Source organism: Marmota monax, unplaced genomic scaffold (assembly GCF_021218885.2).
Source record: "Marmota monax isolate L192 unplaced genomic scaffold, Marmota_monax_Labrador192_F-V1.1 WCK01_AAM20220418_F8-fsc00055, whole genome shotgun sequence".
Lineage (NCBI taxonomy): Eukaryota > Metazoa > Chordata > Mammalia > Rodentia > Sciuridae > Marmota > Marmota monax.
Genome location: NW_026695205.1, coordinates 9925258 through 9950858, shown reverse-complemented (window position 1 = coordinate 9950858; position 25601 = coordinate 9925258). Strand labels below are relative to the sequence as shown.

Sequence of the window (25601 nt, the reverse complement as noted above, 5' to 3'; positions counted from 1 at the left end):
TTACACCAGCATCAGGCCTCTATTTAGTTTTTGCAGTGCTGGGTGTCAAACCCAGGGCCTGGCACAGGGCAGGGGAGCCACACCCCAGCTCAGCAATCTCTTTTCATTTCACTGTGATATTTTCCCATGTGTATGTTGCCATAGAACTTGGAGCCATATTTCAGGAAAAGGAAATTGAATGGGAATCCCCTTGGAGTGGAGGACTCAAGCTCTGGTCCTTGGATTTAAATCTTGACTCCACCACTTACTAGCTGTGTGACCTAGGGGAAGCCACTTCCCCACTCTGTGCTTCACTGTCTCACCTTAATACAGAGTTAATGGGGATGGGTGGGTGCCTGTAAAGGTGATGTCAAGCTCCTAACGTCGTGAACACTGCTGCCCCCAGCCTGGGTCTCGCCTCATGGGGCATCCCCAGGGAGGCTGCTGAGCGTCCAGCTTCCCATTCTCATTCGCTTCCAACTCATGCTCTCCCCCTCTTTACAGGATGACAGCCCCTTCCAGGACACCAAAATGTGAAAAGGAGCTCGTGGTCCCTAGTGGCAAAGCTGCTACAGACATCTCTTTGGAAGTGGCAGCAAAAATGGTAGCAGCAGCAGCAGCAGCAGCAGCAGCAAATGAAGCCATCGCAGAAGCAGAAGATGCCGTCCGAAGCCGGCGGGGGACACGGGAACCCGGACGGCTGTTCCTGGCCTCCATGCCGGACGTCCCAGTGGATGGAGAGTGAATCCACGGGCAGCAGCTTATCAGCTTGAGCTTGTGTCATTTGATGGACTCTGTCAATGTTTAAAGCCACTGACTGTGGTGACAGCTCCCCAGGGAATGGGACAGCCTGGGGACCTGGGCACCCCCCCCACTCTCCCAGCAGCCCACCGCCCGTTGAGCTGACTGGGCTCACCTGATGCTGCCTGTGTACAGTCGCAGCCTTTCACTAGTCTAAGATCTCTGTGGTTCTCCAAGGTCAGTAAAAATTAACTTTGGGTGGGTGGAAAGGAAGAAAATCATCTTGCTAAAAATAGAATTCCTGTAATTTATAGAAAATCTTAAACTGTATCAAGGCCCCAGAGACAGCTTTTCAGCTTCTGCACATGTGAGCTGCCCAGCCGATTCTGAAAACATTGGACCCAAAGAGAGACTTACTGAAACCTTAAAGAGAAAAAAGTTTGGCTTATTCCACCTCAGGAGCTCTCCTGTCCACGGTCTCCAGCTGAGACTCCCAGTGGGTGCTGGCTCAGGGCAAGCCTGCTGCCACCAGGAGGGGGCCGGAGGGACTCCACAGAGAGGCTGGTGGCCAAGCTGGGCCCCTGAGCAACGCTGGCTGATTCCGCCCGCCTGTGTAGCCGTCGGTGCCCACTGCAGCCTCCAGGAGGAGCCTCGAGCTGCCCATGCAGACACCCCTCCTGCTCCCCTGGCTGGAGCCTCTCCTGAGCCTCAGCCCGGCCTTCTGCTGACCCAGGCGGGTCTGTCCTCACCCTCACCGGTGGCTCGTGTTTAATACCGTTGGAGAGAACATGGAGGTGCAAGGCCCGGCCACCGCTCCTTGACCCGTGAGGGGAGGGGTCCCTTCGTGTGCCTGGGGTCTTCTCTGGCTTGGCATCTAGTGCCTCAGCAGCTGGTGTGGCAGTGGGAGCTCGTCAGGCCACTCGGCCCCTGACGTCACAACAGTGCCAGACAGAAAGGCCTGGTGTCACCAGGGTACCTCAGGTTTCTCATCCAATTTAGTCTTTCTAAATCCAGCACAGTGTTCACATTTGAGATTCTCATGCATTTTTTTCAAATTGTTTTTAAATAGTTTGTAACTTTGTAACGAACTTGAAACCTGGTTGAGACTGATACTGTGGTTGCTATGATAAACTCTAGATTCTAACAGAATTTGGGAGATACGTGTGTCGGTTATTTTGAGGTCTGTGTACTGTTTGTCTGTGGACGGGGTCTGCTCACACACAGATCTGGGCGAGCTCTGGGGGGGTGTGCACACGACTGTGCTAAGAACAGTGTGGAACAGAAGCCTGGGGTGGAGAAGGAGGGCACACTTCTTGAGGGTCTAAACCCAGTGGCACATGAGAAAGGAGCAGGGGAGGGGGTGGGGGTTGGGGGAGCCAGCCTGATGGCCAGGAGCCCTTCCTACCCTGACCCTTGTCAACCACACCATTTGATCCGCGTGAGAAAGCAGTGACCCACCCCAGGCCGTGCCAACTGCTGATGGGGCCTCTGGGCAGGGGTCCCCTAGGGACAGGAGGCCCTTTTGTGGTACTGCCATAAAGGTGTCCTCTGTCCTCCTGGAGCCCCTCCATCAGGCCTTGCCCCGGCCTGGTTGACCTGGGGACTTCTGAACTGGGGTTGCAGAAGGCCATTGGCATCTTAGGTGGCACAAAGTCAGAACCAGGGCAGGAAGGCCTTTATTTAGGTTCATTTAGAGGCTAAAAATAGAACACAGATCTTCCACAGCAATAAGGCAGGAGAGGAGTCGGACTCCTTCTTCCACTCTTCCTGTAGTCACGCTCGAATTTCAGACTGGGCCTTCCTTACTCCAGAGAGAGAGCAAGGGAAAAAACATTCTGTGTGCTTTGAACAGACCTGCCGGTGCCTGCAAGGGGGCCTTGCTGCTCTTTCAGCCGCACAGGGGACAGCAACTCCGCGACCTTGAAGAGCCCTGGCCTCTGAGCCTTGCGCTCTCACACAGGAAACCAAGTCCATGTGGCTGCGCAGGATTTGGACCAGGACTGGCCGGCTGATGCTCGATTAATACATGTCAAATAAAGGAATAACTGAGTGGAAAGGAAAGCAGTTGATTCTTTCAATTGGACTCTTTTGTTCTGGTGAAAGTTTGATGCCATCGAATGAGTGAGGACACTGCTGGTGACAGGAGCCCAGCTCAGATGGGCAGAGGAAGGCAGAGCTCGCTCCCAGCCCCTCACACACCGCTCTGCTGGTCACAGGACGGAAAGTCCACACGCAGGAGGAACAGGTGCTCGAGTAACTCAGGGATCTCACTTGGGGCCCTGCTTCCCCCTCTGGGGGGCTTGGCAACACTGTCCCCAGCGCAGCAAGGCTCTAGGACATGATCCGGACGCTGCCCTCCTCAGCGGTGGCTGAGTGGATTACTGGAGGTGGGCCCAGTTGGAGGAAGCTGGTCACTGGGGCTGATCCAGTCCCAGCCCCCTCCCCCCCCTCTGCTCCTGGGCAGCTTTCCTCGCCGCCGTGCCCCTCCACCACGATGTCTCTGCAATGGAGCCAGCTGACCATGGACCGAGACCTCTGAAACCGCGATCCAAACGCACATTTCCTCCTCTAAGATGTTTTGGATAAGTATTTTGGTCTCAGAGACAGAAAGCTGACTCACACAGTGGGCCATATCCTTAGGCAGGCTCCTCCTAGCCTGCAGACCCCAGGGAAGGGTCCATTGGCTCCAGGGACTAGAGAGGCCTCTGGCAGGCAGCAGCACCTGCGTCTGAGAGAGGAGAGGCCCGATGCAGTGTCGGCTCCTGCAAAGCGCTGTTACCAAAGGACACCACCCGGGGCAGGAGGAAAGCGACTGTCCCCAACTGAGCAGCACCCACAACACTCGTCCATTGTTGGCTTCAAAATTAAATTTTGCTTAGTTCTAGTGAACTTTGTGCTCTGTGAACCAGGTAAAAATAACATGAACAGAAGGTCTCACGAAAGTGTGATCAGTTGGCTCATGAAGACGTCGCAGGCACCGGGGAAAATCAAATGCTGCGCAAATAAAATGGGACTAGGTTTCACAAGTCACCAAGGAAATCAGCCTTGTTGTTCTGTGCCATAAAGTGTCACGTGTCCAGAGTGCACCTGAGCCCCAGGAGGTCCAAGACGTCACCACTACTACCCGTCACTGTGTCCAGGCCGCTGACATAGCAGGTACTCAGTAAATAGTTGCCAGATAATGAATGATCGAACCAAGTTCACAGTGGGAAGGGGATTGTCTTCAACATCGTTGCCTCCCACCCCTCCCTTGTCTCATCCAGTTGTGTAAAATGTCAAAATTAGCAACTGACTCCCTTGGTGTCCTCCTTCCCAGTCAAAAGGCAAAAATTCCAGAGAGACATCATGTTTTGCGCGTCCTGTGTCATTCACCCCATGGTGCGAGTTGGTTTTTGAGATCCTTCCCAAAAAGGGTTAAAAGGGAAGAGCACAGGGCACAGAAGTCTTGGCGAAGACACCACTTCTCTGACTCCCTAGCTCCCCCCACCTCCCGCATGACCCTGGCTCCAGGGTGGCCCTGGTCTCCTGACCACGGAGGAGGCTGAAGAAAGGCCATTATTCCAGCTCTGCCCTGAGTCCCAGGAGAGCTGTGGAGCTCCAGGGAGGCCCACTGTGGTGCACTGGGGCAGGAAGCTGTGGCTCTCTGAGACCCTCAGGGGAGAGGCTGTGATGAAGGAATGCCAGGCCTGCAGCCAGAGGGAGCCTGCGGAGCCAAACCACGCCCCTCTGAGCACGAGAAGTCTCCTCAGGCCCTCCTGCTGCGGGACAGCGGGACAGCAGGACAGCGGGACAGCGGGTGTGTCCAAAGGAGCTGGAGGGCCCTGGCTCCTGTCCAGACGATGCTGGCAAAAGCGGCGGCACCCTGTATCCCAGCGGGTGCCCTGGTAAGTAACGAACGAGGCCCTGCACTGTGTGGTTTGACCCAGAAATGTAGGAAAATTACTTGAAAGTGGTGGACCGTTCAGGTCCTTGGCCCATTTATGATCTTGGGTTATTTGTTTTTTTGGTGTTTAGCTTTTTGAGTTCTTTATGTACCCTGGAGATTAGTGCTCTAGCTGATGTGAGGGGTAAAGATTTGCTCCCGGATGCAGGCTCTGTTCACCTCACAGAGTGCTTCTTTTGCTGAGAAGAAGCTTTTTAGTTTGAGTCCATCCCATTTACTGATTCTTGATTTTAATTCTTGTGCTGTACGAGTCTCCTGAACAGAGACTTCTCAGAAGAGGATAGACAACCAATCGGCAAACATGAAAAAATGCTCATCACCTCTAGCGATTAGAGAAATGCAAATCAAAACTAAGATTTCATCTCACTCCAGTCAGAACGGCAATGCTCAAGAATATAGGCAACAGTGAGTGTTGGCAAGAATGTGGGGAGACAGGCTCACTCATTCACTGCTGGTGGGACTGCAAATTGGTGCAGCCTATATGGAAAGCAGTAGAGTGTGGGAGACCAACCTTGCACGTGACTGAGTCACACTCCAGGCTGGGTGCTGAGGTGCTCAGTCACAGAAAAGTGGCAGAGCTTTCCCCACCCTTCTTGGGGTTCAAGGGTCAGTGTCTGGTGCACGGGTGTGTCTTCCTACAGCCCCGTGGGTGGAGCTACGCTCACCTGTTCCTTTGTAATCTAACCCCTTGCCCTGTTTAGGATAGAATCTTCCATGGAAGTGCCTTGTGTGTGTCCCCTTCTCTTACTGTGCCCTTGGGTGTGGCCTACCCAGGTGTCAGTCAACCTGCTGACAGTGGACATCATGAAGATAGACTCAGCCCCCTGAACCTGACCCTTTGCCTCATTTGAGTAGCTTCTCCTCAATAAAAGGGGTCAGCGCGTGCTCTCGCTCTCTCTCTTCCTGTGGACCCTTAAGGTCAGAGGAGCCGTCACAGTGACCCCAATGAAAAAGGTGTTTGTGTCTCTTGTGTGGTTATTTTGTGCAGCCCAGTCAGCCCAGTTCAACTGGAGTAAACCCTGAGCCTTTTAGTCGAGAGAACAGAAACCCGGCAGTAGAGATTCCTTGGAAAACTGGGAATGGAACCATCATTTGACCCAGTTATCCCTCTCCTCGGTCTATACCCAAAGGACTTAAAAGCAGCATACTACAGGGACACAGCCACCTGAATGTTTATAGCAGCACAATTCACAACAGCTAAACTGTGAAACCAACCTAGATGCCCTTCAGTAGATGAATGGATAAAATAAAATGTGGCATATACACACAATGGAATATTACTCAGCAATAAAAGAGAATAAAATCATGGCATTTGCAGGTAAATTGATGGAGTTAGAGAAAATAATGCTAAGTGAAGTTAGCCAATCCCAAAAAACCAAATGCCGAATGTTTTCTTTAATATAAGGAGATGATTCATAGTGGGGTAGGGAGGGGGAGCATGGGAGGAATATAAGAATTCCAGATAGGGCAGAGGGGTAGGAGGAGAAGGGAGGGGCAGGGGTTAGAAATAATGGTGGAATGTGAGGGACATTAGTATCCAAAGTACATGTATGAAGACACGAAAAACAAAATAAGTAAATAAATAAATAATATCATATATATATATATATATATATATATATATATAGAGAGAGAGAGAGAGAGAGAGAGAGAGAGAGAGGGTGGACTTGTAGAAGTAGTTCTCACACTTATCAATGGCTTGTTTTTGTTTTTAGTACTGTGAACTGAACCCAGGGGTGCTTAACCACTGAGCCAGCAGTGCCTCTTTTTTTCTTAGTACTGGGGATTGAACTCAGGGGCACTCAACCACTGAGCCACATCCCCGGCCCTTTTTTGTATTTAGAGACAGGGTCTCACTGAGTTGTTTTGCGCCTCACTTTTGCTGAGGCTGGTTTTGAATTTGCAATCCTCCTTACTCAGCCTCCTGAGCTGCTGGGATTACAGGTGTGCACCATCACACCCAGCTCCCCAGCCCTTAAATCCCAAGGTAGGCCAAGTCAGCGCCACTTAAACTTAAGTTGGGTCAGAACTCAGTGGTGAGCAAACATTAGTTATAAAGTTCACTAATTCCCCCAAACAAATGATTTAACATTCTGAGTTTCAATACACCATCCAGAGTCATTCTTATCACCCTCCCCTCCTGCCTGCACTGGGGGTTAAACTGGCGTCCACCACTGGGCTCTATCCAGTGTTTTTTGAGAGTCTTTCTAAGTTTCAAAGGCTGGCCTCTACCTTGTCACCCCCCTGCCACGACTCTCTCCTAACTTCATCTGCTCCCTCTCATACATTTGACCCCAAGTCAGCATTCTCTTCAATAATTCTTTTTACAATATCACCATTCTCAAAAACTTGTTTGCCACCCAAACCCTGAAGTGGAATTAGAAGACTGGATCATGGGTCTCAATGAATGGCGGAGTTATACTTGGCCGGCAAGGGCCTGCTCCTCTTCTTCCTGTTTTTGCCTTACTTGCTAAGCAGTCAAGTCAAGCTCCTTGGGGATGAATCGCATCAAGAGCCAGTACAAAAACAAAAGCTCACAAAAGCAGTCAAGGTGTAAAATGTTCATCCCTCTGACCCTGCCAACTTGGAGAGTATACCCTTTGGAAATAATCCAGAAAATGGGAAAAGTTTACACCCAAATAGGCTAATTGGGCAATATTTATGTCAGTGCAACTTTGGACACCAGTTTTTTACCATACAATAGAAGAATAAAGAAAAGGGCGCTCATTGTCTTGCTGGAATAGTTGGAAGCCATTACAAATGGCCGTAAAGGGATGGGAAAGCCACCACCACCAAAAAACATGGAGAGTGCCGCTCTGCAAAGGTGGGAAAGGTCTCAGCTTTGCTGACTCTGTGCACCCTGGTGAGTGGAAGGGGAGGATCAGGCAGGGCGCAAGCACCACCTCCCCGGAAGGGCGAAACGTGGCTTGCCCTCTCCCACACTCACGCATCCCTGAATCAGTGGGGACAATACCCAGCTCTCACGACTTAGTTCAGCAGGAGGAGGAAAAGTGGTGTCGAAAAGGAGAGCGGTCAGAGTTTACAGCGCCCAGAGCCTAAGGAGGGCATAGACGGCGCTGCCCTCCAAACAGACCGAGTCCCTGCCCCAGGACCATCAGGTCTCTGCCTCACCTTTTGGTCTTTATTTCCATTGTCCCCACTTGTATTTCTCCTTTCACACCGCCCAAGGGCTTGAGCCTCCTCTGACCTCCTCATTAAGTGGCGCCCCAAGAGCCCTCAGCATCAAGAGAGGGAGGGAGAAGGAGGAAAGGAAGAGGAGGGGCGCTCCCGGTCAAAAGGTGAGAGGGCAGCAATTCCGGAGGCTGAAGCAGGAGGATGGCAAATTGGAGGCCAGCCAGCCAGCAGCTAAGTAAGGCCTAAGCCACTTACAAGACCCTGCCTCAAAATAAAATAGGGCTGGGGATGTGGCTCAGTGATAAAGTGGCCCTGGGTTCAATCCCAAGTACCCCACCCCCACAGAAGTGACAGGGCAAACACACCATCTGGACCCTCAGGCGACAGGGCAATGGATCCCATACCCCTGAATGAAAGGCAGTCCACGGTGGAAGAGGGCTTCAGAAACGAAGGACCTCTGCCACGTGGCCCCGGAGCGCAGGAGCAGGAAGCCGGGAGCAGGACGCAGCCACAGGCTCAGATTTGTGCGCAGGGGGAGAAAAGACCCCGCCCCCTGTGCTCCCCCCCTTCAAGCCACCAGTCCCTCTCCCCAGCCGCAGTCCCCTTAACCGCCACCCTGCCCACGTTCGCGCACCTCCCCGGGTCGCGGGACCTCACCGCTGCCGCTGCTGCTTCGTAGCTCTGTGTCCTAAGTGACCGACTGAACACCCCGGGCCTCGATTTCTTGGTCTGCAAAATGGGGCAATCTCAGCAGAGCCGACGGGGTTGGCCGAGCTGGCCGAGTGCGGGAGCGCGCAGGAACCCGAGTGGCCCTCGGGAGGCAGTGCTGTGCGGTTCTTTCCGACGCTTCCTTCGTCTTCGTCCCTTCGAGCCAGGCGCGGTGCTCTCCCACCCTCCCCGACACGCGCCCTGCGGCACTGGCTCACGCCCGGGTCACCTGGCTCCAGCGGCAGTGGAGCCCCTCGGCGAGTCGCCGCCAGAGCTGCACAGCTCCGCTCGGGAGCCCGGCTCCTCCCCGGGGTGCAGCGCGGAGCCCGGCTCCAGAGGGCCCGGCTCCTCCCGGGGTACAGCGCGGAGCCCGGATCCGGAGCCTGGCTCCTCCCCGGGGTGCAGCGCGGAGCCCCGCTCCAGAGGTCCCGGCTCCTCCCGGGGTGCAGCGCGGAGCCCGGCTCCAGAGGGCCCGGCTCCTCCCGGGGTACAGCGCGGAGCCCCGCTCGGGAGCTCGGCTCCTCCCCGGGGTGCAGCGCACAGCGCGGAGCCCGGCTCCAGAGGTCCCGGCTCCTCCCCGGGGTGCAGCGCGGAGCCCGGCTCCAGAGGTCCCGGCTCCCCCCGGGGTACAGCGCGGAGCCCGGATCCGGAGCCTGGCTCCTCCCCGGGGTGCAGCGCGGAACCCGGCTCCAGAGGTCCCGGCTCCTCCCGGGATGCAGCCCGGAGCCCGGATCCGGAGCCTGGCTCCTCCCAGGGGTGCAGCGCGGAGCCCCGCTCCAGAGGTCCCGGCTCCTCCCGGGGTGCAGCCCGGAGCCCGGATCCGGAGCCTGGCTCCTCCCCGGGGTGCAGCGCACAGCGCGCAGCGCGGAGCCCGGCTCCAGAGGTCCTGGCCCCTTTCTGGGGTGCAGCACAGAGCCCCGCTCCAGAGCCGGGCTCCTCCCCGGGGTTCAGCTCAGAGCCCCGCTCGGGAGCCCCGGCTCCTCCCCGGGTTGCAGCGCGGCGCCCCGCTCGAGAGCCCGGGCTCTTCCCCAGTGTCGCGCGGAGCCCGGGGCAGTGCAGGCGCCTGGGCTGCAACCCCGCGCGGTGGGTGGGAAGGCTCCAGGCCCAGAGCCGAGAGCCTCCGCGAGTCGCGTACCGCGGACCCGGAAGCGCGGCGAGGCGGTGAGGCTGAAGGGCGGCGCGGGGAGCGCTGCTCCCGAGGGCGGCTCGTTGGTCTAGGGGTATGATTCTCGCTTCGGGTGCGAGAGGTCCCGGGTTCAAATCCCGGACGAGCCCAGGCTTTTTCTCAAGCCACACCTGAAGGATTTTATTTTCCTCACACAGCCCATTCGGGCGACTGTTCCGGTCCCACGAGCTCCGGTGTCCGTCCCGGTCTTCGAAGTCAGATCGAGCGAGCTCAGTTCCTACGGTAGCCCGAACCGTGCGGCCGAGCGCAGGGCCCTAGAGCCCCGGCGCCTCGCTCGTCTCCGCTGCCCGCGGCCTCCTGCGGGGCTGCAAGCCCACGGGGCCGCGGCAGCTCCGGAGCCCGCGAGCCAGGGGCGGCCCCGCAGGGAGCACGAACCCCCAGGCCGAGGACCCCCGGGGGGCGCCGCGCACCCGCTGCACCAGCGGGTTGGGGCCAGGTTTGTGTCCCTCACACACTTTCTAGGTCTTCGCGCAGTATTTGAGGGTGAAGCGTGCTGTAAGTTCCAGGGCGTCCCTCCAGAGTTTCGCCCAGACGCTTAGTCACCGCGTTGATTTACCTGTGTCCCCAAAAGTCAATTAAACTGCGGCGTGCAAAAGAGGGCTCGTCCGGGATTTGAACCCGGGACCTCTCGCACCCTAAGCGAGAATCATACCCCTAGACCAACGAGCCGCTGCGGCTCTGGGCTTTCAGTCATCATAAAGGAAGGTGGAGCAGTTTAGTTAATGCGCCCCCAAGTGGTTGTTCGTGTTTATATTCTCTGTTTTTTGTTTCTTGTTTTAAATAGCCCTCTGGTTTTTTATTTTCCTTTTACTCTTTGAAAATAAGCGACACAGAAGAAAGCAACGATGTCATCACCAGCGTAATACTGACCTCTTATTTCAAAACCATAATTCTATTTATATCCATGACTAATAAATTGCACGGAGCAGGTAGCAATGTCCCGGTGGCAGATTCCAGACTCTCCCCTTTACTGAGTTTCGCAGGTTGCACTTGTTCTCTGTCCCTTTATGGTAAGATTGTTGGTTTCTTGCGGATACTTTTTAATGCCAGATTTCTAAGTCCCACCCTGCCGTCCCTGTGTTTTTACTGCGACTGTTCTCTTCAGCAGGAGAACCTATCTGCTTGTGTTTCAGACTCTGACCTTCCCACAAAAAGATCTTTCAGCATATCAAAAACAATTTATGTGGCACATAATTGGGTTGAATCTTGTCTGCTTTGATTTATCAGAGGGCGGGATACCTGGCACCATCACTGAATTCTACTGTATAATTGCCAACCAATTGTATAATTGCTGCCTGTTGTCCCAATATCTTTCATTAAATGTAGAAGGAATGGCTTCTTATCTATATTTTAAATTTTTAAATACTTTGCATTGAGGTAGAACATCTTTAGCAAAGCTGGGACTCTGAATAATTCTGAATGACTGCAATTGGTCTCAAAATCCTTATCAATACAAATTTTGGAACTTGACAAACTGTAACTGAATTCTCAATCTAGCAAATCACTAACCAGCTAGGAAACAACAAGTAGGTGACTATCCATTCATTCATTCATTTTCAGTTTGTTCATTGTTAATTCATTCAACAAGCATTTGGTATATTTTGTGCTGGACAGTGAATTGTTAACTCTCTTCCAAAGGTTTGACATCAGAAAATTGCAGGCCTGGAGTTCAGTCTCCACCCTTCTTTGTTTTATTTGAAACTGCCCTGGCTTCAATTCTTAGGGCTCAAGGCAAGAAGGATAAAAATATCCTTTAAAATGTTAATGAGTTCTAGATGCCAGGACAGTTTATTCACCAAAATCTAACTGGGGGAAAAAGAAATGCCCTGGACACCTAAAGGAGCTTATCCTTCTCCCTGAAACGAGGAAGACACGGTTTGCAACTCTTTAGGCAAAGTAACCAGTAATCACAAGCAAGGACAGCTCGATGCTCTCCTTCCCCGCGGGAATCTAGAATAGTTATTATCCTTGTAGGTTTTCTCCCCCTTTGTTCTTCTGTCTTGTGATTGAAAGGAGTTTGTCTTTTACTCCACAGGCTAATACTAGTGTGTTCCATTTGTCCCCACAAAGAAGCAGGAAGCTGACTAACAAAACTCAGAATGTCCACTGCCCATTTATAGTGGGAAGTGTCCATCTCTGGGTGGGCAGAATGTGTGTAATGTCTGTAGGTGACTACAGAGTGTGTTCTTCCCTGAGTCAGGTCTTGTGGCACAGGAAACGGCATGTTGAGGAATGCTCTACCAGCTGCACTGAGAGAAAAGAAGTCTGGTGACACATCGTCCTGTAACAGTGAACAACCTCCTGTCTCTCGCCCTGTTCTGAGTTTGCGTTCCCTGTTTCCCTGGTGAACCTCTATCTGTTAGCACAAAAAGACCAGGATGAACGCAAACTTCACAAATCTGCTCAGCGCTTCATTCAGAAAGCAAGTTTCACACAGAAGCAGGGGATGCAGGAATGAAGTGAGCTGTGGTGGGACCCACTTTCCGGGTGGAAAATGAGCCCCCAAACAAAGAAGGGGCCTGGGCTCATACAGGTTATTCTGAGAGGTGGTCTGGTGAGCATATCAATTTTCTCTGGGCACCCAGGAATTTGGAGTTTGCTCTATCAATCAGTGAAGGAGTCAGTGTTAGTGCTTAGGAATTTAGGGTTTGTTTGAAATGGGAGGGAGTCTAGGGTCAGTAGTCAGTTTCTGGAATTTATTGTACTGGACCTGAAGGAGGGCCTGGGGTCAGTGATTGTTATCTGGAAAGGATTTGTTTTTAGAAGGGTTAATGCTTCAGCCTCTTCCCAGAGACTGCCTTTCTAGGTTTGATGGACACCTCTTCCTCAGGGTTTGTTTCATGACTGGGAAAGGATCAGTGCTCTCAACGTTGGCCTTTCCTTCTCACTCCCTTATCCCAGGGCCCCCTACTTTTGGGGGTTGTCATTTTCCATGTCTAATACTATCATTAAATGTCACCTCAAATGTGACACTGCTGTGAGTCTTCCCCAGACTCCTCTTGGGCCAGCTTCCCAAGCAGAGGCAGGTCTGGGTAGGTTAGAGTACACCACAACCCGGCAGCAAACCTCCCACACCACTGGGTCCTGGAGGCCCGTGTGGGTCCTTGGAGGGCCTTTGGCCTTGCTTTCCCCCCTTTATTTCTCCTTCTCTTTGAGCATTTTAAGGAAACCGAGTGCACTGGTAGACTGCCCACTGGTCAGAGCGAGGACCAGGTGTTCCACATCCTCTGTTGAATTCATGCGTCTGTATTCTTTCTGGTTCATTCCAGACACACTTCAGAAGGACCTTGCAGAGAGAAATTGGACAGAATGGTCTGGTTGAGGTCTTAGCTTTCTCTCATTAATGATAGTAATTATGAGTTTGCTGGAGTAGGAAAACCAGGAGACTGACTCTAGACAAAACTCCCAAGTGAGAGGTCGCATTGGGGGTCTTTCGCCACTCCTCCCCCTCACCCTGTCCTTGAGGCCTCCCAGAGGGTCCATTCTCCACCTTCAAGGGCGGTCCAGACAGAGCCCCCTCTGAAGCCAGAATCCGACAGGCAGAGAGGCAAGGGTGGGGATCAGAGAACGGGGAGGACTGAAATGCGGATTCCTTCAGAGCCCTTCCTTCCACCTTATCAAGATAACCTGCCTCGGCTCCCACCAGCGGCTAAGGTGACCTGTCCCAGGGATTGTCCCCTCCTACAGGAAGTTGTTAATCACCCGCCTTCCGGCCCAGGTCACTCCACCAGGCCCCTCCAGCCCCTCTCTTCTCACCTTGGGGCCCTCCCTCCGAGCACCTCCTGGCCCAGTCACTAGCAGGAAGGAGAGAGACCGGGGAAGACCAGGGGAACAAAGGAAGCCTGTGGCACATAGAGAGGCGGACGCTCTCACTTCCTGGGAGACCGGGATAGCTATGGCCCCTGCTCCCTCCGGGAGAAGCCCACGTTACCCCTTTTTAAATAAGCCCTGCCACCCCAGCGTGTGGGGGACAGGCTCGGTGTCACTTCGTGTGGACGTGCACAAGAACAGCAAACACAAGGCACGGCCCGCCCGCGTGATCCGGGGGGTGGGAGAGTCCCAGTTCCCACCCTGCCCGGCCACCAAAGGGCCGGAGGACAGGCTCCGGGGAGGTGGGACAAGATGGGGACTTCTTTCCAAGCTGGCAGATCTCTCAAGTGCAGCACATAACTCATCCAGCCCAGGCAAAGGACAGACCTGGGGACAGGGCTGGGGAGGGCAGATCAGGAGCGCCCGGTCCAGGCCTGGACCTGGAGTCTCTCCCCACCGCGCTCTCAGCTCATCCTTTCTCTCTTTCCCTTTTTTTTTTTTTTTTTAGCTAGATGAACTCCTTCCTTCTCCCGAGCGAGGCCGGGAAAAGCCGAGCAGGGCTGAAACGGCGCGGTCGGCCCGGGCGAAGCTCCACGGCGGCGCCGGGGACAATGGGGCGCTGGGCCGGCCACGCAGGCAGGCGAGCGCTCGGCGGCGGCGCTGGACCCGGGCCTGGCTCCCAGCCGAGGCGCCTGGGTGGGACGGGGGCGGGGCCTCCCGGCGGGAGGGGATGACGGGCGGGCAGGTTGTCCAATCGCGAGCCGCGAGGGGCGCCGGCGGGCCAGTGAGCGGGCGGCGGGGCGGGGCCTGCGCGGGGAGGCAGGCAGCCGCCCGGGCCGCGGCGGGAGCGGCGGCGTGGAGGCACCGTGCTGCGGCTGCGAGCCAGCCGCAGTGGGAGTGGGTCCAGCGCGCGGCGACGGCTGCAGCGGCAGGACCATGGCAGCGCCCGCCGGAGCCGGGGCAGGGAAGGCAGCCGCAGGCCACAGGCTCTGGCCGTGGCCGGTGCTGGCCGCGGCGCTCGTGCTGTGTGAGTGATGTGGGGGACCGGGGTGCGGGCCGGCACGCGCGGGTCACGGGGGTTACGGGGGTCGCCGGCCCTGCGCGCGCTCCGGGCGCCGAGGCGGGAGGGGGCGCGGCCGGACGGGCTGCGGGGCGGCGCGGAGCCCCTCTCCGCAGGGCCTGGGGGCGCAGGAGGGTCGCTGCCCACCTAGCAGCCTCCGGGGCCGAGGGTCCTGGTGCCCGCGCCACAGGGCCTCCACCTAAGTCCCGACTCTCCATACCAGGCCCTCCCGGGAGCGCGCTCGGGAACCCGGCTCCTGGCCGGCTCCACCTTTGGGAGGTGGCGGAAGGTGGCAGGTTTTCCATCTGTGGGGCCTTTTGTTGGTTCGCTTCCTTGTTTTGAGCCAGTGTTTTGTTTTACCTCGTAAGGTCTATTTCCAGGACACTCAGATCCACTCTTAAGCCTCAGTGGTAGAGGAGCCCTCGGTGCGCATTGTCTCATCTGCAAAGCAGAAGAAGAAATTTACATTACTTCTGGACTTGAATGCAAAGGGCCCTAAATACCAGTGAGATGACCTGGCAATTTGGTCAACAATTTTGGTCAAATCCACAATAATTCCAGAAATAGTCACCATAATTTGAGCATTTAAAAATGCGTACTTTTTTTTTTTAAGCTCTTTTTAATGGCGAGGTGCTAAGCAACTCAGTGAAACCCTGTCTCTAAATAAAATACAAAACAGGGCTAGGGATGTGGCTCAGTGGGCAAGTTCCCCTAAGTTCAATCCCCAGTACCAAAACAAAACAAAAAAAAAACTTTTTTGTCTCACTAAATATCCTGACTCAGGTTTAGGGTTAGCCTCAGTCTCAATTTAAGTGAACTGGATGAGTTGTTTTATGGATATCTTAAGTAGTGTCTGCCACAGGACTTTTCCTGTGTTGTTGTTCAAAGCAAAGTACTTGTTGCTGTCTCATAATTTGGTGAAGTAATGTTTATGAAGATGGCCAACTGCTAAGAAACCACAGATCTTTTCATTTCTTTTGTTTTGCAAAATATCACTTGCGATCACAAAATCTGAATATCAGAGCTTATCAGTGATGTGTCTCATGAAAGAGTCCTTAGTGGAATCTTTGGAACCTGGGAAAATAGATGGAATTCTTCTGGATTGCCAAATGTTCCTTTTAACCACTGTCTCCAGGGGCTGTAAAGTGTAAATGTGAAAGCCTCTACCCAGCATGGATTGACAGGTGAAGATGCTTGTTGTATATAGAAGACATGAGTCTTCTGTGTTATCTCTTCTGATGAAAAAGGAAAGATTAAAGTTTGGTGTGTGAGAGATGTATGTGATGGTGGTGGTTAATCAAGTAGACTAGTAAAAAGTAGCTTAAGACTGAGGCCTATCAGAAATCTGTGTATTTCAGACAGAATCATTTTGCATGAGAAGTCAGACAACATGGAAGCACTTACCGCAGTCTCTGTTAAATGCAGGGTAGCGAAAATAGCAGACCTGGAGAACACCTGGAATGAAGTGTTGCCCAATTCTAGAGTAAGACATAAAGCCAATTAAGAGTTGTTTTTTTTTTTTGTTTTTTTTTAAGGCACAACTGGAAAACAGAGTATTGAAAAGATCACCAAAATAATAGCCATCTATACATTGGACATACCTCTTAAGTTATGAGAGATGAATGCCAGTATGTGGAAAGCAGCTACTGTTGCTGGTTAATTTTAGAAAATGTTGAATGTTTCTTCTTGCCAAATCATTTATTTTATTTTATTTTATTTATTTTGGTTGTGGATGTTGCACATAACAGTTCGTCTCTTACTGGAAGGCTAATATTCTTTTTTCCCCTTGGGAGCTAGATTCTCACTAGGTTGCCCTGGCTGGCCTTGAACCCTGGGCTCAAGTGATCCTTTTGCCTCAGTCTGTCCAGTAGCTGGGGGGACAGGCATGTGTCCCTGAGGTTGGCCAGAAGATGTTTCTTAAGTTTGATCTATAGAGTTCCTCAGCAAACATTTTATTAAGCAGCTTTTCATTGTTAAGGACAATGAAACCAGACGGAATAGCTAACTATTCAAGGAAGGACCGTCTGGTTGTAGTAACGCACAGTTCTGTGGGAGAAATACTGTATAGGTACTGTAAGACGTCCTTCGAAACAGGTGTGCAGTGGGAACTTGAAGGAGGGCCATCACTTCAGACTGAAGTTCAGACTGGAGGAAGAGTTCTTTAAACTGCATAGGCTTCTGAGGAAACTGCACCTGGAATAGTGAGTTAAGCTGTGAGTAGTTCAGTGTGCTGGGAGGCTGAGGTGGGAGACCCAGCCAGAGGCCCAGCTCACCAGGAACCTCACCTGCCACTCCTAAATCCATGAAGGATGGTTAGAGTGGTGTGAGGCAGAGAAACCAGAGGGCTGGCCTAATAACCCAGGGGAGGAGGATGGCGACCCGGATGAAAGGCAGGGGATATGAGGAGAGGACACACGGATGAGCTAGTGAGGAAGTGAATCTGATAGGAAATTGATTTGGTGTGGACTTGAATTGGGAGGTGGATAACATGAACCACAGGTTTTGGGCTTGGAGGCTGGATCTGTTTTAGGAAGGGGTACTTTTCACAAATGAAGGATATGAGATGGAAAAATAGGAATGTTGGGAGAAGGCAGCCCTGGGGGTATACTGGTATGTTCAGTCTGAGATGCTGGTGAATTGTCCAAGTGTAGATGTGGGAGACAGTAGGGTAGATGGTTCCGGAAGTGAGGAGAAAGCTCAGGTCGGAACTACAGATTTGCGAGGTTTGTGTGACCAGCATTAAAACTTGGGTTGAGGGAGAATGCACTGAAGGAGATAGGGAGGCCCAAGGGTAGTCCAGGGCTCAGGAGAACCTGGGAAAGAGGCTCTGAGGAAGAGGAGCACTGAAGGGCCTGGTGTCAGACCCCAGGAGAGAATGCAGCATTGAGGGTAAGGCACTGGCCAGAGGAGGAGAGTGGATGTGATATGGACTCACCGGATTTGGCATTTGGGTAATCACCAGGTAGGAATGAGCACACAGTAGGTGAAGAATCCGTCTGTTTTTGCACCACCCATTTCAGTAAATAGCTCTGCTCTCCATCCAGTTGCTCAAGCCCAGAAACCCAAGCAACACCTTGACTCCACCTTGATTCTTTCCTTTCCTTTCCTTTCCCCACATCCATTCAGTTCTCCCATCTCCAAAGGGCATCTGGAGTTACTCCCACACCCCACTCCTGGCACTCCAGGCAAAGTCACTGTTTCTTACGTTTCACCGGGATAACCTAGCTGGCCTCCCCAGTTCCTCCTCAATCCACTTTTATCCAGTTACAAAAATGAATTTTATTAAAATGCAAATCAGATCTTTCTTGCTTATTTAAAATTCTGAATGGCTCCCCATTGCACGTGGATGAAATTCAGACTTTCCTACATGGCCCTCAGAGATCTGTGAGATCCAGTTTCTGTCACTTTGTGACTTCAGCTTGTGCTACTTGCCCTTTGGTTCACTGTACTCAAGCCGTTTTGCCATCTTAGTGCTCTTTGGCTTTCCCCAACTGCCCAGGGCTAGCTCCTTTTCACATGGAGGTCACCGGGTATCACTTCAGGACCACCTATCCCAGGAGAGTACTATTTGCTAGCCTTTTTAGTTTACTGTTTTTTTATGATTTTTAACTACTAACTTCTAACTATTTGATTTTTCTCCTTTTTTTTCTCCATCAGAATTTGATACATTTTTTTATTTATAGAAAATATCCTTATCATAGTGGGTATAATAAATGGTAATGAGTGTAAAATGTCTGTGAGGCATAGACATGGCCTGACAGATTGTCAGTTGTTTGCAACGTGGTTAGAATTGGTTTGGCACATAGTAAGTCCTCAGCAAATGTTTGTTGGAAGAGTTTTTTCCAAGTGTGATTTCATGCAGAGACTTTTTTCTTTTTGTACCAGAGATTGGACCCAGGAATGCTCTGCCACTGAGCCACATCTCCAGCCTTTTAAATTTTGAGACAGGGTCTCATGAAGTTGCCCAGGCTGGTGTTGAAACTGCCATCCTCCGGCCTAGCCACCTGAGTCACTGGGATTACAGGCATAATTTATTTTCACTCTTTAATTACCATTTTATATTTCTTCAGAGATTTAAGAATAAGTTGACATTCATAGACTAACTGCCATGATTTTGAAATTAATATATATTAAAAGTAATGTTTTTTGTTGTTGTTGTACTTGTTTTATATTTTTGGTTTTTGATGCTTCTTGACCAAATTTAGACTTAGACTGTACCTCTGCAGTTGAAAGGCTCCAAATCTTGTAACCATTTCCTTAGCCTTTTACTTATTTACTGATTGTGATAGTAAAATGAAGACTTGAAGGGGCTGAGGTAGTGCACCTCAATGGTAGGGCACTTGCCTATCATGCAAGAGATACTGGGCTGACTCTCCAGCACTGCCCAAAAGAAAAACTTGTCAAAGAGTGTATAAACATACACATACACACTCTCACACACACAGTCTCTCCCTCTCCCTCCCGCGCGCGCGCTCTCTCTCTCTCTCTCTCTCTCTCTCTCTCTATATATATATATATATATACACACACACACATATATACATATATATGTACACATACATATATCACACTTTATATGTGCATATATATTTGTGAGATATATGTGTGTGTATATATTATATATATTACATTTTATATATATATAATATATACACACTTTTTTTTTTTTTTTTTACTACTTGTATTTTACTTCAACTCCTGGATATTCACTAAGCTCAAATGCTGCCAGAAAAGAGGAACTAAAGACAAATACTAAGTGAAAGACAGCTACATGTAGAAGTTCATAAAATGTAAATTTAAAAAAAATTTACTTTTTTAGGTGTAGATGGACACAATACAATGCCTTTATTTTTTTATGTGGTGTTGAGGATCAAACCGGGTCTCGCCCATGCTAGGCAAGTGCTAGGCGATGCTGTGCTAGTTGATCTAGTTGATCACTCTACTGCTGAGCCACAATCCCAGCCCCATAAAATGTAAATTTTTTTCACAACCTCTTTATTTACTTATTCAACCAAATAAATAGCTACTGGGCACAGAGTACAGGGGAGCCTATGTTCTAGTGGTGGCGTCAGATAGGATACCTGTACTCAAGTAAATAATGACTCTAAGTCAAGAATATTAAAGGACAGTACATCACTTTTAAGGAAATGATCCATCTACTATGAAAATTTGTAGTACTTTTAAAAAATGGAGAACACTTATGTGGCTTAAAATGGTTTCTTTGTTTTTGTATCAGAGATTGAACCCAGGGGCACTTAACCACTGAGCCATATCCCCAGCCCTTTTTTAACTTTTTTTTTTTTTAATTTTGAGACAGGGTCTTGCTTAGTTGCTGAGGCTGACCTTGAACTGGCAATCCTCCTGCTTCAGCCTCCTGAGCCACTGGGATTATAGGCCAGCTGCACCACACTGAGGCTAGTTTAGTTCAGCCACCAGACACATCTGGGTGGTTAGAGCCTTCAAACTGGAGCCCAAGAGTTTTTATTAAGTTGTGTCTGTTACCTGTGAATTTGAATTCTCTATGTAGGACATGCATTTCACCTATGTTTCAGTCTTGGAAATATTTTAATCTTGCTAAGACCCTTGATGTCATCTTAAAAGTGAGAATAAAATGGCTTGCTCTGGTATAGAATTCTTTATAGATTAGTTTATTCTTCACCTCCCACACCCGCTTGGGAAGTTAGTTCTTGGGAAAATGGGAAGCATCTCCCTGTGTGCTCAAGCATCGTATGGCTCTGACTCTTGATCCTTAAGGCTGATGAGAGATTACTTTGCCAACTGCTTGACATGAACAATGCCCCAAAGTCTAGAAAAAAGTCCTTGGAATTTTGAGTATATAAGCAGCAGAGGTCAACTGGTTGTGAGACCACAATGCCTAAATTGAGGGACTATAATTTCCTCCTGGGACTTTTATGTTTTTGCCTCTAAATCTTTTTTTTTTTTTTTTTTTTTTTTTGTCTTTTTAGATATATGTGACTGCTGTGTGAAATCCACAGCTTAGTGTCAGTGTCCTGCTGCAACCAGCAGAACAGCTTTGAACTTGCAATACTAGGAGTCTGATATTCCACATAGGAATCTGGGGATTTGTTATATGTAATTGGAATCATTTAAAAGATAGTTTTATCATAATTAATAGTGTGATTTTTTTTTTTCTCCCAACATTAAGGACGACACACAGGATAGAGATTTCCAGTCAGAGCTAGAGCTGGGAAATTGGAATCTCTGAGCTTCCCCTCCCCCCACGCCATTGTCCAGTGACAGTAGGTGTGGTCAACCAGTTCCTCACAAACGTTCAAGGTGGTCTGGGGGTGTAGGGCAGTGTCAGTGCTTGTTTACATGCACAAGACATTAATCCCCAGTAAGATGAGAGAGAGCTTTTGAGGAATTGGTTCATATGACTTGGTAAGTCTGAAATCTGAGGGGTAGGCTGGCCACCTGAAGACCCAGGGACGAGCTGCAGTATAGGCCAAAGACAGTCCTGCAGCAAAAGTACTCCGGGAGGTCACACTGTTAGATTAAGTGGCTGTGTGAGGCCTACCAACCACAGTATGGAGAGTAATCTGCTTTACTTGAAGTTCACCAATTTCACTGTAAATCTCATTCAAAACTCACCTCTGGGACTGGGGCTGGGGCTGGGGCTCAGCAGTAGCACACTCTCCTGGCACGTGTGAGGCACTGGGTTCGATTCTCAGCACCGCATATAAATAAATAAATAGATAGATAGATAAATAAATAAATGTCTATCAACAACTGTAAAACAAACAAACAAACCCTCACCTCTGCAGAAACATCGAGAATGATGTGTAGCCAGCTGTCTGGGCACTGTGACCTGGCCACGTTGGCACATAAAATTAACCACCATACCAGAAATGGGTGATGGAAGTCAGGCCATTCGTGGAGCTGTCCATTGTTGGTTTCTGGTGATCTCTGCTGTCTACTTGAGCACCTCCTGTTTACCTCTTGTGTTGTTAACAGCCTTCTGTCAGTCACTGGGGCAAGATGCCCCACATGATCAGCTTAATGGGGGAAGGGGTTTGTTTGGGCTCAGGGTTTCAGAGATTGCAGTCCGGGGTGCTTGGCTCTGCTGTTCTGGGCCCGTGGCAGCACCGTGACTCATGGTGGGACACAAGGAGGAGTGAGGCCCTCACCTCCAGATGGCCAGGAAGCCAGGGGAGGGAGCAGGCTGGGGCTGAGTGCCCATTTCCTCCCACTAACTAGGCCCTGCTGCTTGACAGTCCCACCACCTCCCATGGCACCAAGGGCTGGGACCAGGCTGTCAACACACAGGCCTCGGGGACAGCTCCACTAAGTGTTGCCTGACTCCTGCCCCCCTCACCTGCTTCTCACTCTGCCAGAGGCAGCCTGGTGGTGCCAACTCACCTGCTCCAGGCCAGGGTTTCTGGCTTGTTTTCCTTGGCCTCATTGACCCAGGATCCTGTTCCCTTGCCTTGCCAAGTGCTCCCGGCCTGTGCCCCAGCATTGGCTTTCCTTGAGCCGGTCTGTCCAGTCTCTGGCTGGGCTCGCTGTGTGTGCATCTTTGCTGATCCCATCCAGGTTTGTCTTAGAGGCTCATCTGGCAGAGACAGACGTCCAGTTACTGTTTGTTGAATAAATGGTGACTCCTTCATGTATCCTTGGTGCAGGTTCTCAGCCAGCTGACATCACTCCACAGTCACAAATCTGCTCGAGTGTGCAGGAGCAGCTAGAGCTCTGTGTTCAAACTCAGCTGCACATCTCCCCCATCCCCGGCTGTCATCTGGTCCCCTCCTGGGTACCCTTCTCCTATCCTGCTGTCTGTCTGCCTCCCCTCCTCCCCCGCTCTCTGTCGTGGTTCATCCTAGGATCCTTTCCTTCACCCTGCCTCCCCACCAAACATGCCTCTACTTCTCAGCCCACCCTTCCTTTCCACTGGGCTGCGACAACTGTCAATCATTTTAAGTTCAGATTACTGCAGGACCCCTCCAAATGGTCTCCCTAAAGCTAATTGTGTGCCCTTCGAATCTGCCCTTCCACCTCTGTTGTGGGCAGCCTTAATTGGGCTGCTCCTCTGAGCTCCACATTCGTCCCCATTCCTCCAGGATAGACTGGGACCCTCAGCTTGGCTCACCTCCTCCCTGTGTCTGCCCGCCTCCCTCGCACACACTGCCCCTTGCCCCTTCTCTGCACGGCAGGCTGCTTCATGTCCCCTTGGTTTTGTGTACAGTAGCGCACTCTGTCTCCTGGTTTTCCTCCCCCCTCAGGTGTAGACTCAAGTGTTCTTGGCCTTGGAAGTCAGAGTGCACAAAGGTGAGTGTGAGCACAGCCCATGGGCATGTCCTCCACTGTACAATAGCAGAAAGTGAAAGGGCCACGATTCTCATTATTTGCTCACTTACATTGCTTTCTGCTATTTATAGCTGGGAATATATTAATTTTTCTTATATTTATTCTTCTGTGGCTTTCCCACTAGAATATGAACCTCCAGTGATCCCTAGGAAAGTGTCTGGGACATAGTAGGAATTCTGTAGATATTTATTGAATGTATTTATTGGTGGTACTCATAGTGTTCCATACAAATTTTTAAGTGGCAAAAAAACGAAACAAACTGGCATGGTGGCATACGCCTGTAATCCCAGTGGCTCGGGAGGCAGAGGCAAGAGATGGTAAGTTCAAAGCCAGCCTCAGCAATTTAGCAAGGTGCTAAGCAACTCAGTGAGACCCTGTCTCTAAATAAAATACAGAAATAGGGCTGAGGATGTGGCTCAGTGGTGAGTGCCCCTGAGTTCAATCCCTGGTAGTTTCTAAGTGGAGAAGTTTTTGAGTTTGTAATCGTTTAAGCTGCCTAAGGTTGTAAGGTGGGTGGTTTACCTTGTGTAGATGTGACACTGAGTTCTCCGTAGGCTGTGCTGTGGTACCCCAGGAAGCCCAGGGAGCCTGGCAAGCAGCGTTGGCCTGGGGACCACAGCCAGGGCACTGGCTTGGTACCTCACTTAGTCTGGCTTTACCCCTCATTTGTCACTTCCCCTTGACCATAGTCACACACAGGCAGTCCTGACCCCAGCACCTGCCTGATTTCTGTGGTCCTCTCCGACCCCGCTTATCTTCTCTGATCTGCATCAATTACCAGAAAGTGCACTAACCTCAAAATCTCGTCCCACTCTTAAGTGCCACTTCCTCTCAGTCTCACTGCAGCGGTTCCTGGAGCCCTTGTGACTTCCAATCCTTCCCCACTTTCTTGTTTGCATTCGTCACTCCTGGCTGGTTGCCTCCTGCCTGTCCCTGGTGCGTGTTCTGTGTTCCTATCACTGCCAGGCACTCCTGGCCCCTTGCTATGCTCTCTGGTTGCGGGAGGCCTGTCGCCCTCTGCTCAGGGCTCCGCATGGCCTGTCCTCTGGTTGCCCTGGCTGTGGCAGGGTCTTGCGCTGGAGCTTCCAGTGTTAAGAAGCCCTCCTTTTGTCCCACAGTCCACCTTAGCTACATTTCTAGGCTTCAGACCCCAGCAGAATTCCCCAGGCGGTGTCTGCACTCCAACCTGGCACGCACCTCTCCTCCCTGCTCTCAGTTCAGTCCAGCCCCCAGCTGCCCCCGCCACTCCATTGAAGCTCCTCCTATCAGGGTCACCTGTGGACTTCAAGTTGCCCAACCCTGTCGGTCCTTCTGTGTAGTCATTTGGTGTGACCTCTCAGCCCCTTCAGCCCACCTGGCCATGATCCCCCAGCCCTGACCTCTACAGGTATGTGCCTCCAGCCTACTCCCCGCTCCCAGTGGGGGCACCTGCCCCTGTGATCTTCTGTACCACCCATGCTGGTAGCCTCCAGGGTTCGAGCCCCAGACCTCTGCACCCGCACATCCCCTACTGCTTGACTCATTTGGATGTCTCAAGGTGTCATGGACATTTCAAACCGAGCACTTCCCAAAACTGCAGATGGCTTTCCTTCACTCCAGTTAAGTCTCTGGCCCTGTGATCACCTTAATTTATCCAGTCGCTCAGGCTGGAAGCCCAGGGGCTCTTCTTCTAAAATCCGCCTGTGAGACCCCTGCCTCGCCAGTTCTCTGTCTTTCATACTATCAGAGCCCAACATAAGCATATGTATACATTGTTTAAATGCAAGATTATACACAGATTGTTTGTTTCTTAGTACCAGGGATTGAACTCAGGGCCACTATACCACTGAGCCACGTCCTGAGCCCTTTTTATTTTGAAACAGGGTCTTGCTAAGATGCTCAGGGTCTCTCATTAAGTTGCTAAGGCTGGCTTTGAACTTGCAGTCCTCCTGCCTCAGCCCTCCGGAGTCACTGGGATTACAGGCACAACTGCCATTCCTGGCTGTTTCTTCTTTTCAGTCTCTCGCTGTTGTGCTTCTAGTCTTTGGTATATGTTCACTCCAGCAAATGACAGGCAGAGAATTAATGTTTTCACTGCCAGGGTGCATACTAGCATGGGCCCATGTTCAAGAACTTCCTAGTTCTTGGTGGGTTTGCTGTGAGTTCCCTGCTGATGAATGCCTAACCCTTGCACCCCAGACAAGTGCATGAGAAGAGGGCACTGGAAAGTCTCAGTTCCTGGTAGTGATGGAGGCTCCGGCCAGGGGCCAGCACACAAACCTGGACCCATTTTGCTGAATTTTCTGTGGCTTGAAAGGCATGCAACTACTGAAGTCACACAGAGCCTCACACTCAAAAGGGTCCTGCAGTGAACTTGGAGTTGTCTTAGAATCCTGCATAATTATCTCTCTCAATTTGTATTTTGTACGTGAAGTCTATGACAGGACCGTGGAGTATGTGCGGGAACTTGGAGTGGCAGCTCAGATAAAGTTGTGACCCCTGCCAAGCCCATGCATCCCAGGACAGGTTTTGGCCTGGCACTCTTTACCCCTTGGTTCTCTGGGCCTTCCTACTTGTGAGTGCTGCCCTTCCCCTAGTGAGCAATCAGGTCCATGGGGAGGGAAAACAACTTCTGTCCTTGCCCTTTGCCCCTCTGGGTTTAGCACAGGCCCAGCAGGGCCTTGGGAAGGTCAGGGTCAGGGTGTGCCCTGGAGCACACAGCAAGTCAGTAGCCA

At 51.3% G+C, this 25601-nt stretch overlaps 2 protein-coding genes, 1 long non-coding RNA gene and 2 other non-coding genes across 6 annotated transcripts in view; 3 read left to right on the top strand and 2 right to left on the bottom strand.

Annotated features, from left to right (window-relative positions):
* Rcsd1 (RCSD domain containing 1) overlaps positions 1 to 1869 on the top strand; it is a 53112-nt gene extending 51243 nt beyond the window's left edge. For both annotated transcript variants that reach the window (XM_058574391.1, XM_058574390.1), the window contains one exon: positions 484 to 1869. In XM_058574391.1, coding sequence (XP_058430374.1) covers positions 484 to 516 — 33 coding nt within the window. In that variant the 3' untranslated portion in view covers positions 517 to 1869. The remainder of the gene's footprint in view (positions 1 to 483) is intronic.
* Positions 1870 to 9709: 7840 nt separating this feature from the next.
* Trnap-cgg (transfer RNA proline (anticodon CGG)) lies at positions 9710 to 9781 on the top strand. The gene has a single exon. It is a non-coding gene; the product is annotated as a tRNA-Pro (tRNA).
* Positions 9782 to 10289: 508 nt separating this feature from the next.
* On the bottom strand, positions 10290 to 10361 carry Trnap-agg (transfer RNA proline (anticodon AGG)). Its single transcript has one exon. It is a non-coding gene; the product is annotated as a tRNA-Pro (tRNA).
* Positions 10362 to 13587: 3226 nt separating this feature from the next.
* Mpzl1 (myelin protein zero like 1) overlaps positions 13588 to 25601 on the top strand; it is a 47626-nt gene continuing 35612 nt past the window's right edge. The window contains exons 1-2 of the mRNA XM_046429971.1: positions 13588 to 13804; positions 14092 to 14529. Coding sequence (XP_046285927.1) covers positions 13588 to 13804; positions 14092 to 14529 — 655 coding nt within the window. The remainder of the gene's footprint in view (positions 13805 to 14091; positions 14530 to 25601) is intronic.
* On the bottom strand, positions 14652 to 24112 carry LOC124083393 (uncharacterized). The gene is made up of 6 exons (XR_006848715.2): positions 23682 to 24112; positions 21943 to 22135; positions 21175 to 21249; positions 16164 to 16755; positions 15967 to 16040; positions 14652 to 15003 (listed from the first exon to the last, which is right to left on the bottom strand). It is a non-coding gene; the product is annotated as an uncharacterized LOC124083393 (long non-coding RNA).